Genomic DNA, 14,178 nt, shown 5'->3' with positions numbered 1-14,178 from the left:
TTCTTAAACCAGTGTACAAAATCATTATCCCACAGCCACCCTATATTACTATCTTAAGAGGATATCTTGGTTAAGTAGTAAAATAATATGACAAGTTCCTTACTTCCTTGCAGTTTGCATAGATAATCTGGGCAGTCAGACAGTAAACAAACAATGGCAACATGCTGTGAAAAATGTTCTTATGTAATACAACAACTATCAATCTAAGAAAGATAGTTCAAAATTAAGAAAGGTATTGAAGTGAGCAATGCAGGATTCCTGGGAAAAGTTCTTCCAATGTTATTTCTGGAGGATAAACTGAATTGAAGTAGGGAAAAGGAGAAGCTAATATATAGAAAACTGTATGAGCAGGATTAGAAATGATGCATTTGGGTATATTCTACAACATCAAAGTGTCTCAGGTGAGGCTACAGACAAGAGAGAAACAAACAGATGGCGTTGAAGAAGTTTGTTTTTAAGTTACACAAAGGAGTTTGGATAATACTTAGCTCATACTTGTGGTTCATAGGAGAATTTGACCAGAAGTCTTCTGTCTTCTGGTTCATGGTAGAGATTATAACTGAAAACAGTAAAGCAGGGACAGTGGTACTGGATTCTTCAGCAACATTCAGGTTAGTAATCATCAAAGAAGTGGAATGGGATGGGAAGGTCTTGGAGGGGGGGTGGATTTTGTACCGTAAAGCATCATTTGAACATGGAAAGAGAGAGGCGTCAATTTGACATTCTAGTTGAGGGGAGGGGAAATAAATTGTCATTGTAAAAGTCTGCACCAAAGAGCTGCTGTTGAAGGGCGATCAGCTCACAGACACATGGAATTCTCACAGTGTCTGCAGCACACCTTGATTGCTGGCTGTGGGTCGGTGGTTGTTTTCACAACTTCTTAGTGATTTGGATATGAGCTTCCTACTGCCTCTGATGTCCAGTCTTTGATTTGTTAAATAATGATGTGGTTTTAATCAAATGAGATAAAGTATAAATGAACTCATACTATGCTAAAAAAAAAACTTGATGAACTTATTTCACATCTGTTTTACTTTTCATTGTTACCAATGATACGTATCTTTCTTTTGCCCACTTTTTCAACCTAGAAAATTATAAGATTATAAGAATTCTCAGGGTATACCTAGGCATTCTTCACTACTTTAACATTGTATGTATTCTCAGAAATGTAACTACATGTGGAGTGCTTTTATCATCTTCACCTTACAGATGTGAAAACAGGCAAAAGAGCTTAACTATGGTGGCTTGTTCATAACTTATATTATACAGACAATGAGTGTTGGACCTTGGATTTGGTTCCAGCCTTGTCAGACTCCCATTCTTATTTAAGCCCCTGTGCCATGATGCCTCTCTTCCTCAGTAGATCTATCAAAACAAATGCTTGTTGAATATATGTTTAGCTTTTCATCTATCCATATTATATGCCATGTACATTTACACAGGCTAGTGGCCCTCTTTGCTATTTTCAATAACCCTATTTCTGAAGTAACCAGTGTAGAGTACCCACAGTTCTTTGCATGTTAACACTAAAACATTCAATGTTATGTAATAATTATAAATCTATTGCTGATTCTCTTTCATTTACCTGAAGAAAAACAAATTTCTATTTCTGATTCATATGTCTGAGATCTCTATATCCATTGCCTTGAAGTCTTGAAAGAAAATTAAAATTACAAACATATATTTGAATATATCATGCAAAATGGTAGTTGTACCATGACATCTCCAGGGTCATTCATAAAAGTAAGGCCTCCCACACAAATTACACCTAGGTTTTTGCAATTGTTCTAAGTAAACTTTCCCCTGATGTCATCTCCTCAGCACCTACAAGGCTTCTTGGTATGCTTAGACCTTTATATATTTTATGAAATGAATTAATAGATGATTAACTATTAGAACAATATTCACTATCCTTTGGATTTCTTTGTAGTTCCACTAGGCAATGGCATCTTGTTCATATTAGAAATGATTGTGTTTCTGTGAGAGAAAGAATAAAATAACAAAGAAGTCATTTTCTGGGGAAAAAAGTATTTGAACATGTAGACTTCCAGTACATCTGAGGACTGTATCTAGAGGGGCCCAAGAAGAACTCTGCCATCCCTGAACACTGAGGCACCAAGGCCAGGGTTGCCGTTTAACTCTGACAAGTACCATTTCAACCCATTTGAAATGGAACTTTATCATGAACTGGAGTATGACTAAGCATCCCATCTGATGATCAGTAGAACAAGATCAACTTATAGCATACATCATAGTGCTTTTGGTGGCCTATGAGATGGAAAATTAATTTAATGGACCTCATAGTAGCAGCCAAAAGGTTTCTCTGTTCCACCAAGTCCCCGCAGTCCTATGGTTCAAATATAGAATAATCATTCAAAGGCTTAATGTTATTTAAAACTGCTTGGCCATTAGCTCAGGCCTACCATTGACTAGCTCTTACATTTAAAATCAGCCTATTTCTGTTAATCTATATGTTACCATGTGTTTAGTGGCTTTACCTGTGTGCCATTACATTCTGCTCCCTGGACGGTGGGCTGGCATCACCTCAGCCTTTCTCTTCCCAGAATTCTCCTTGTCTGTTTATCGTGCCTATACTTCCTGCCTAGCTACTGACCAATCAGCTTTTTATTTATCAACCTATTAGTGCAACACATTCACAGCATACAGAATATCCCACAGCACATAGTATTCTTTGTTTCTCCTTGTTAGAGTTTAGAAGCACAATCTACAAGCAGAACCAAACTCAGAATGATTTTAATTTATTATGTGCAGTTATAGCTTACAAAATCACATGAGTTTCTTATTTAATTTTTTTTTGAGAATTTCATACATGAGTGCATTATGTTTACATCATTTCCACTATTGCCCTCATGCTCCTCCCTACTCCCTCTTAGGTTCATGACTTACTCCTGTATAATAATAGTAATTGTTATCATGCATCATGATCTATAGATCCTTGAGAGTCCTTTTAGTGTTGCTCCTATACACATGGATTTAATTTTGACCATCTGGGATTGGATAACTTATCATTGGGGCTTGTGTCTGGATACAATTGATTCTCCCTCTGTCAGCCATCATTGACTTGCCTATATCTCTTCATCTAGTGATGTAGTTAATACTGCATTCTTCCCAAGTGCATTCATCTAAATTCTGAAAGAAACAAAGAAAAGAATGAAATTGAAAGCTGAACTAATGTATTTAAAACCCATTTCCCTGTACCTCCTCCACCCCCCAAAAAGCAAATAAACCTACTCCCAGGGTTTATGTAGAACAAACTTCCCAAAGCTTAGTTCAGTCTGAATTGGGATTCCTGTTGGTTATGATGAGTTGTGTGTGTTCTATATTTAATAAAGTTATTCACAACACCTAATGATAAAGTTGAACATGTGCTTGCTAAGTTGAGGTTGGGTATCACCTCTCTGGGCATATGATTAAGTGGGAACTGTCATTGGTTCTGCTGTGAATTGCCAATAAGAGCTGAATCTGTCACAGTTTCTATAATTTGTATTGAAATTTCCTTCCTTGATGTTAATTATCCTCAAAGTGCCCAATTCCACATAAAGTATTGAAAAGTCAGCACCTTTTTTCAGTTCAAGAACTTGGATAAAAAATATTAGAAATTGTGTCTTCTTACCTACATGTTGTTAAGAAAGAATTTTGAGTGTAAGGTTTTCTTCATTTAAAAAAAATAAATCAGTCCTTTTTGTTCAATTTTGTTGTTTGAAATCACAAAAAAAATTGATGCTAATTATGATAGCTGTCACCTCGATAATGAGACAGACCACACTTATTAGAAAGGAGTAAGGTGTGAATCAAAGTGTGTAGGTTTAACCACTAATGGAACATAATGAGAAATGGGAAATCCTGAGCCTGAAATTGTGAAAAAATTTTTGGAAGACTTTTTTTCTTTTTTTTTTTTATTGATAGTAATGTGTGCTTCAAACAACAGAAATAAGTATCACTTCTGCAATCATCAGTTTCTCCTTTGCATAGAGCAACCAGAGAGAGATTGGAGAGTGGGCAGTTCCCCCTCAGCAACAGCATACATCACCTAAAGAATGTTTTTCCATGAAAGATTATGTTTTGCTTTGAACAATTGAACGGGGTGATGAGAAAGTTTGTTCTGTGTATTTCATTGCAGAGGTCATTTTCTCCTAATGAGCTGATGTTGACCAGCTCAATTAGAGTATATCCTTGACCTTGGGCATCCATAAGATGTGATTATAGCTGTGAAAATCCTTGTTAAGAAATTAGTATAGTTAGGTGACTTGGGAAATATGCTCTAGTTAAAGCTCTTGGGAATATTTTTAAATACTGTTCTAAATCTTTTTGCATGTCTTCCTCTTTGCCTTAATGCAATTCCACACGTAGAAATGGTTAATTGAATCGAGAAATAAATGTGTTTACTGGTAATTGCTTAACCTTTGAATGGTAATTACAATTTTTATATTCTTATAGGATTATTTAACTCTCCACAAGTATGGCAATGCAGCCAGAAATGATCTCTGGAATACATTATCAGAGGTAAAGTAGAGAAAGCTGAAGTGTCAAAGTGTCTTATGGAGCAACTGAATTTCATTTATAAGATATTAACTGTATTGACATGGACAGTTTATATTTACTTCATATAATTCTTTTTTTTATATTGCTTTAGTGCTTTATTTTTATCTACTATAAAGAAGATAGGATTAAAAATTCTTTGATTTACAAATGTTGGTTAAAAGTATCTGGTCTGTTTTGAAAAGTGACTTTGTTTTTAATTAATTAATAATTTTATTAATGTCTGTGATCTATTTGGATCAGCAAATCTACCTCTTCTCTCTCCCCTCAATACCTCCCTGTTCTTCCCCATCATGATTCCATTCCAATTTCAAGTGTTTTTAAAAAATAAATCTCATTGAGTCCACTTACTGCTGTCTTGGAATGGGACTTGGAATAGGATCATCTATAGGAAGCAGATAGGAATAGATAGTACATCTAGGGCCACATTCTTCATATTTTGACTTTCCTCCCATTAGTCACCAATTGCCAATAGCTCCTCATCTAAAGGTGGGACTTAGGGATCGTCCTCTGCTCTCCACATTGGGATTTTGGCTGGCGTGATCTTTCACAGGTTTTGTGCACAAAACGTGACGATATTTTTGAATGATATTTTAATGTGGTATTATAGATTCTTGTTCAAAACAGAAATATTGAAGATTTTAGAAAAAATTTACTTCATGGTAGTAGACCTATCAGGTCTGCAAAGTAATGTAGAAGTACTTATAATAATAACTTACATTTTATATTTTGCTATGTAAAAATTTTAATGTTAATAAAACTCAGCTGTACATACATATGGAACAAAACAATATAAGAAGCTCAAGGAAAGAAGATTAATTTTACTAGGACATAATGCTAGTTTCACTGACTTTAAATGTTTTCATATTGAGGTAAATTGTAATGGTAAAAATGAGAACAGATGAATGTTAATTATGCTTACAAGAAGTGTTAATAGATTAATTTATACAATTTTGGTTGCAAAGGCTTTAAAGAGGAATGGAAAATATGTGAACATACAAGAAGTAATGGATCAGTGGACACTGCAGATGGGATATCCTGTTATCACCATCCTGGGAAACATGACAGTAGAGAATAGAATAATTATCACCCAACAACATTTCATTTATGACATCAGTGCTAAAACCAAAGCACTCCAACTTCAGAATAACAGGTACTATGTTCTTGTTCTCTTAGAAGGGGATTGTGATTTTTAATATTTCACTTTGCATTCTAATATTTTATATTATTGAGGATTGTTTTCATTTTAAATTTTTGAGAAATATTTATTTTACTGCTGAGAAAATTCTGAGATGTAAGTGGAATATAGTTTTAATCTATTTATTTGCCATTTCATTGTGATTCTTTCTTGTTCCTATTTCCTCACGATCTGAAAAACTATTTTGTTTGTTTATTTAAAGTGTATGGTGTTTTGCCTGAATGTGTGTCTGTGCACCATGTGAATGCCTATTGTCCAAGTAGGCTAGAATGTCATTGGATTCCCCTGGAAATGGCTTTATAGACAGTTGTTAGATGCAGTGTGGGTACTGGGATTCAAATCTAGGTTCTTTGGAAGAACAACCAGTGCTACTAACCATTGAGCCTCCTCTCTAGGCCTCCCTCAAGATTTTAACTTTCAGCATAATGGCATTTTTTTTTTCAGAAGGCAGGACTTTGAATTAACATGGTGACTTTCAAAGATAAGATTTGCATCTTCTCTTCTCTATGAATAGTTCTTGAATTAAATCCAATAGTTAATACGTGCTGCTATGAATTAAGTGGAATTGAACCAAATGTGCTTTACAAGACAAATGAGAACCGAAACTAACAATCCAGAAAAACTCATTAAATGAAAGTTCTGTACTTAATAATGTTTGAGTTAAAGGAACATAATGTAGACCCTAAAACAATCCAAGCTTCAGTGGGGCCGTGTAGGTCCAACATATGTTCTTTTCCTCTCAATTACAGTGTTTGAGATCATTGACTAGATATAACACATATAAAATTGTTCCTTGTTTGGTTGGTTGTTTGTTTGTTTCCTTTCAAAACTGGATCTCACTCTATAGCCCAGCTGGTCTCAGGCTCACTATGCATCATGGGCTGGCCTATGACTGATGAAGATCTTGTTGCCCCAGCCACTGCATCTCCCTTCAATCTTGATTCATTATTTTAATTTTCTTTTGAAATTCCTATTAATTTTATTCCATGCTTTCTATTCTGTCCCTTAGTCTAAAGGCTGAGCCAAAGAAAGAGCCAGCTTTTATAAGTCAGTTTCATTTCATACAAGAAGCTCTCCTAAGAGTGGACGGCAGGGGTGGGGGTGGGGAGGGACAGAGTGAGGGACAGAGGAGGGGTGAAGTTAGTAAAGAAGATTAGAGTTTTCTGTTGGGTCACTTATGCTTTCTCTTGTTGCTTTGGAAAACTAGGTGTCTGACTGTATTAACCAGGAGTATCCATGAGATCTGGCACACACATTTTGTTGTGTCACCTTAGAAGTCTGCAAACCACTGCCAAGTCAGCTTGGTCTAGGCATGGATGTACAGAGCCATGGTTGAGAAATGCATTGGCACTTTCTGATGAATGTATTTGACATTTGATTTAGGAAAGCAGGGTCCCTCTTTTTAGCCTCTGTATGTTTAATCTCTGTATGTAGGCATATGCATGTTTGTGTGCGTCATACTGCACATGAGAACTACCTCAGGTACCAGTCCTCACTTTCCATCTTGTTTGAGACAGTATCTCTTATTCATCATTGTGTATGCCTAGCTAAGTGGCATGGATTCCACAGTCCTGGATTTGCCTTCTATGTCTCCATAGGAGCATGGAGATTATTACAAGTGTGTACTACAACTTTATGAGGGTGCTGGGTATTTGAATGCAGCTCTTCTTGGACAGTACCCCCTTAACTACTGAGATTTCTCTCCAGGAATAAAGCAGGACCTTAAGTCCTCCACTCCAATTATACATTGACCTTTGCATCCAACTTATCCAACTCTCTGGACTCTTGCAACACATATTACCCTGCCACAATATCACTGTGGTCCTTTTTTTCTGGTGTCTGCAGCACTGACTGCTTCCTGTTACTCCCTCACTGTCTGGGTCCAGGATCAACATCATCAGGCATCACACTTGGCTTGCCAGAAAGCACTTTGCTGTAGCAAAGTTAGAGAGAGATCAGGTCAGGTCTCTGAGAATTGCTATCCTGACATAGTTTCACTAATGTAGAAAATAAACATAAAGGACACATAAAGGTTGACTGGAGAAATTTCACGCAACAATACTTGTCAGTCTGTGACATACACTGTTACACCACCTGTGAGCCTGGTCTTTTAAATAAAAACGTATAATCTGGGCTGTGTATACATGTGCAATAACAGAGTTTTATGTCTGCTGGAATTACAGAAATATGTGGAAGATTCAAATCCTGAGCACTTGCCACAGAACATATAAAAGATATGTGATGCTGATGAAAGCATCACATTAGTTCCAGGAATGACTTATTTTCTATTTAAATAATAATAAAATTTATACTTGAAATGTAGTATTCTAATTTTATATTATTGACCATCTAATTCTCTGTGACATTCTTGTCAAAGATTCAATACCAATTCTATTTGGTCTTTGCAGAGAACCTTCCTAACTCTACTACACAATGTATTCCATTGATGTAATAGAACTTGCTCATCTATGCCAAAATTTCTAGTAAGTTGTGCATATTTTCTAAGCTGAGTTAATTCTTTGTTTTCATTTTTTCCTGAGGATATTGGGATATAGCTACAATATGCTCAAAACATTTTAATGGATCTAATAGTTATATTTTTCACACAGAGTCCTTGTATTACAGCATAGAAAAATCCTTATATAACTAAAAATTTCATAAAATCAGCTGATGTGTGACATAGTATGACATTTGTGGTAGAATCTTGTTACTTAGAAAGTTAGACATTTTTGTGACATTTTTAAATAAATGAAATCACTGCTTTGCAGGGTTGCATAATGTCTCCTCATATGCCAGATTGCTCTTTGCAGCTCTTATCTACAAAGAATCACATGCACCGAAACAGCCAGGCTTTCCTTCTCTTCTGAGTTGACAATAGCACTTTATACTGATCCTTCTTTAACACTGATACTATTTTTTTTATAAAGAATTCTCTCCTCCTGACTCAAACATGCATACGTTTTCTGCCTTTCTCTAATAATTAGAATTAAATGTTGATTTACTGTAAAATGAAAACTATTGATGAAAACGGGCAGTCACAGAGGCCCAGACATACTCATTACACAGTTTATTACCTCAGGCATTCTCTCCTAAAACTTTCCAATATATCTTTCACTCACACAGTGGTTAGAGTATGCATAAAATTTCTTATTGTATTTTAGGTTTTTCTCTTCCTATATTGTGTTGGCTACGACTTTTACCAGCGTGGCAATGCAAGGTTAAAATAGTTTGTCTATAGTTCAAGGAGACAAAGTACAGTTGATGGATTTATTGTAAAATCATTCCACGTATATCTGGCTACTCATCTGGTATTACATTGATATTACTTCATCTATGAGTCTAGACCTCAATTTTTATCCTATGAAGAGGTAAATGAAATAAAATGCTTCTTTTTAAAAGCCACAACTCCTCAGTGACCCCTCCTGTTGGTGGCTTCATTGTGACATCCACTTAGAAATTCTTTTCAGAAAACAGAGCATGAAATATGCCTCACATTATTCTTTATATAGATCTGAAATATAGTGAAAACTGATTATTTTTGTTCTTGCTATGTTATTTGCCGACTTACTTTGGTGTGCCATATTAATCTCTCTGTAAAATATGTCGATAATGCCCCTCAGAGTTGTTAGGCAATAAATAAGGACAATGGTAATATGCAAATGTAGAAAACTACTGAATTATCTATTAGTCTAATTCAGAAAAAGTAGAAGAGAGCTATTTTAATCAATAAATAGTGCAGCTCAGGTTTATAGATTTTACTTGTATTTATTTCTAAAATGCAAATCTATTTTTGCAAGATAAAATGTCATATGGAAGTTCTTTTGCATTGAAGTTAAAATTGTTAGATACCAAGTATCTTGTTAGTGGCCCTGGGAAGATATGTTTGCCTTTTGCAAACATTCTTTAGGCCTGGAACTTATTTGCTGATTGATTGATTTTTTTTTCAAAAAAGTAATGAAATTTGCACAGAAGGAACATAGGCAATGCTTGCTTGCTTTTGTTTTGATATAGCTGTTTTTATTCTTAATGCTTTCTATTTTTTCCAGTTACCTGTGGCAGATTCCATTAACCATTGTGGTAGGAAATAGAAGCCATGTGTCTTCAGAAGCAATTATTTGGGTGTCTAACAAATCAGGTAAAATACAGATTCTCTCCCAGGGAACTGTTTGCATTCAGATAATTGTTTAGATCTTAACCTCTGTTTCCAGTTGCTTCAGAATGTGAATAAAGACAAATTATAAAGAGAAAACACAATAATGACAATCATTTCTGAAAAATTATGCATAATATAGTTTCTAAATAGCCTCATTTTGGACTGATATGTAAATATTAAGTTTATTTGTTTCAAAGTCAAGAGAAAGTAATTAAGTATAGTATTAATCTTCTTAGAACTGTATGAATTTATAATCCAAAACATAATTGAGATATGATCACAATTAGTCATACAGTATGAAGGTTACTGAAACAGAGGCCTCATTTTTTTTTTGTCTGTCTTGATTTTAATTATACATTTTTAAAAAGTGATCCTTTCAAGGTTGTGGGGATGTATAAAAAATAAATAATAGAATTGCTTCTGTAAATTCATCATAATTCAACCAAAAATAAAAGAATTATCAGAGATCCCTTCCTTCTGCATTTTTACTATAAGCATTTTTATATGTATGGAAAACTGAGAACTAACATTTGTTGAAAGCTGAAGTGCACCTAGGACTTTGCCAATGAATCAAATGTATTATTTCATTTATTAATTTTTGGGGTTTTTTTGTTTTTATTTTTTATTCATCTATTCATTTTACATCCTAGCTGCAACCTGCCCTGGATCTTCCTCTCCCAGTCTCTCCCCCTGCATCTGCCCCTCTCCCCACACAACTACCTCCTCTTCTGTCTCCATCCAGGAAAGGGTAGGTCTTCTATGAGTATCAATAAAGCATGACTTATCAATTTTCAGTAAGGCTAAGCACCTCCCAGTGTATTAAGGCTGGGCAAGGTGACACAGTGTGAGGAGTAGGGTCCCAAAAGCCAGTAAAAGAGTCTGTGACAGCTTCTGTTCCCACTGTTAGGTGACTCACAAGAGGACCAAGCTACACAACTGTTATATATATGAATAGTGCCTGGGTCAGTCCCATGCAGGCTCCCTGGTTGTCCCTTCAGTCTCTAGGATCCCCTATGAGTCTAGGTTAGTTGATTGTGTGAGCCTTCTCGTGGTGTCTTTGACCCCTCTGGCTCCTACACACTTTTCTCCTCCTTCTCCATAGGATTCCCATACTCCACCTAATGTTTGTCTGTGGGTCTCTGTGTCTGTCTCTCTCAGTTGGTGGATGATGCCTCTCTGATGACAATGGGGCCAGGCATCAATCTGGTCACAGGAGATGGCCAGTTCAGGCTACTTATCTGCTATTGCTACAAGTTTAACCTGGGGTCCTCCTTATAGATTCCTGGGAGGTTCCCCTGCACCAGGCTTCCACCAGATCTTGAAATATCCCAGACCAGCAGTCCCCCTCAGTACTCCCCCCCTCTACCCCCAACCTGATTGTTCATGTTCCCATTCCCACCCATCCTCAGTCCACTCACAAAATCTCTTCTATTTCCCCTTCCTTGGGAGTTCTGGGTGTCCCCCAATGAACTCTCCTTGTTTCCTAGTCTCTCTGAGTCTGTGGATTGTAGCATACTTATCCTTTATCTTACAGATAATATCCACTTGTGAATGAGTACATATGATGTTTGTCTTTATCTGTGTTACCTCACTGAGGATGATTTTCTCTAGTTCCGTCCATTGGCCTGCAAATTTCTTCCTTTCTTTTTTTAAACAAATGAGTAATTCTCCATTGTATAAATGCCACATTTTCTTATCCATTCCTTGGTTGAGGGACATCTAGGTTGTTTCCAGGTTCTGGCTATTACAAATAAAGCTGCTATGAACATACTTGAGCAAATGTTCTTTTTGTATGTTTGAGTATCCTAAAACAAATCCAAGAACACATCAAAAAGATCATCCACCATGACCAAGTAGGCTGCATCCTAGAGATGCAGGGATGGTTCAACATATGAAAATCTGTTACTATAATCCACTATATAAACAAACTAAAAAAAAATCACACACAATCTTCTCCTTAGATGCTGAAAAAGCCTTTGACAAAATCCAACACTCCTTCATTATATAAATTTTGAAGAGATCAGGGATACAAGGGACATACCTAAATATAATAAAAGTAATATACAGAAAGTCAGTTGCCAACATCAAACTAAATGGAAGAAAAACTCAAAGCAATTCCACTAAAATCAGGAACAAGACAAGGTTGCCCACTCTCACCATACCTCTTCAATATAATACTTGAAACTCTAGCTAGACCAATAAGACAACTAAAGGAAATCAAGGGGATACAACTTGGAAAAGAAGAAGACCAAGTATCATTATTTGCAGGTAAATGATAGTATACATAAGCAGGCCCAAAAATTAACAGGAAACTCCTACAGCTGAGAAAAATCTTTAGTCATGTGACTGGATACAAGATTAACTAAAAAAAAATCAGTAGCCCTTCTCTATACAAAGGATAAATGGGCTGAGAAAGAAATGAGAGAATCAACACCCAAGATATAAAAGATCTTGGTTTAACTCTAGCCAAGCAAGTGAAAGACCTGTATGACAAGAACTTCAAGATCGATAGGATGAACATAATAAAAATGGCCATCTTATCAAAAGAAATCTATGGATCCAATGCAATCACCATTAAAATCCCAACACAATTCTTTCCAGACCTTGAAAAAACAACACTCAACTTCATACAGAAAAACAAATTCAGGATAGCTAAAACATTCCTGTACAATAAAAAAGGTTCTGGAGGTATCACCATCCCTGATATCAATCTTAGTGCCTCTACTACAGAGCTAAAGTAATAAAAGCTGTATGGTATTGGCATAAAAACAGACAAGTGTATCAAAGGAATAGAACTGTAAATCCAAACACCTTTAGGCACTTGATTTTCAACAAGAAAGCCAAAATTATACAATGGAAAAAGGAAAGTGTCTTCAACAAATGGTGCTGGTCTAACTGGATGTTTGCATGTAGAAGAAGGCAAATAGATCCTTATCTATTACCCTGTACAAAACTTAAATCCAAGTGGATCAAAGACGTTAACATAAATTCAGATACATGAATCTAATAGAAGAGAAAGTGGGAAATAATGTCAAATGCATTGGCACAGGAGACAATTTCCTGAACAGAACACCAATAGCACAGGCAGTAAGAGTGACGATAAATAAATGGGACCTCATTAAATTGAAATGTTTCTTTAAGGCAAAGTATACCATCAATAGACCAAAACAGCAATCTACAGAATGGGAAAAAATATTCACCAATCCCATATCTAACACAGGGCTTATTTTCAAAATATATAAATATAGTTGAAGTTTTTACATATAAAGAATTCAAGAAACTATATATCAACAAACCAAATAACCCAATTAAAAATGAGGTACTGATCTAAACAGAGAATTCTCAACAGAAGAATCTCAGTTGGCCAAGAAACACTTAAGAAAATGTGCAACCTCCTTAGCCATTGGGGAAATGCAAATCAAAATGACTCTGAGATTCCATCTTACACCTGTCAGAAATGGCTAATATCAAAAACACTGATGACAGCTTATGCTGGAGAGGATGTGGAATAAGGGGAACACTCCTCCATTACTGGTGGGAGTGCAAACTTGTACAGCCATTTTGGAAGTCACTGTGGAGGTTTCTCAGAAAACTGGGAATAAGCCTACCACAAGACTTAGCTGCACTGCTCTTGGACAGAGGGCACACTTTTAATCTCACTCTGTGGCAACCTTTTTTTTTTTTTTTTTTTTTTTTCCAATCAGGCTTTCCCTTTGGGTAAAAGAAACAAGATTCCTCTTGGTATTAAGTAATTGTAGGGCCAGTGGGGGTCTTAGGCAAGTCATCAAACATCCTCATAGATAGAAACAGTCCTCAAGGAGCTGAAAGAGATAAGATTCCATTTTCTTTCTAAATATCTTCAAATAAGATATAGTGAGCTATTTCAATTCACTGTCAGAAAGAAAGCTATTTCTCAAATAAAATCTATATCTTTCATGCTAGAGTGTGAAGCAGGTTATTTCTATTTCTGTTTCCCATTGACTTGCAGAAAAAGATAATTATCTTTTATGTAACATTTCACTTAAATCTAGATGGTCAATGGTGCTCATATTTTAACTTTCTTACTGCTTTCTCACATGCTAGTAATTAATATTGTTTTGCTATTTTGTAGGAAGCATTTTAATGTCACATGTCTTTTAATTTTGATTAAGATTAGGTGTAAATATACAAGCACTGATTTTCTTGTAGGTATTGGTCTTGTAGGGATATACATATCAATCCTTAACATTTATATACATATACATCTGCATTTGTATGTATATATAAA

General features: G+C 35.6%; 1 protein-coding gene across 1 annotated transcript in view; it reads left to right on the top strand.

The window, feature by feature from the left end:
- The window catches only part of Trhde (thyrotropin releasing hormone degrading enzyme), a 395,355-nt gene that overhangs the window by 289,395 nt on the left and 91,782 nt on the right, over positions 1-14,178 (top strand). Inside the window, 3 exon segments of the mRNA XM_036169607.1 lie at positions 4,459-4,524; positions 5,526-5,713; positions 9,805-9,893. Of these exon segments, the coding sequence (XP_036025500.1) occupies positions 4,459-4,524; positions 5,526-5,713; positions 9,805-9,893 (343 nt within the window).

The sequence above is a fragment of the Onychomys torridus genome, chromosome 20 (genome assembly GCF_903995425.1).
Source record: "Onychomys torridus chromosome 20, mOncTor1.1, whole genome shotgun sequence".
NCBI lineage: Eukaryota > Metazoa > Chordata > Mammalia > Rodentia > Cricetidae > Onychomys > Onychomys torridus.
This window is presented reverse-complemented; position numbering and strand designations above follow the sequence as displayed.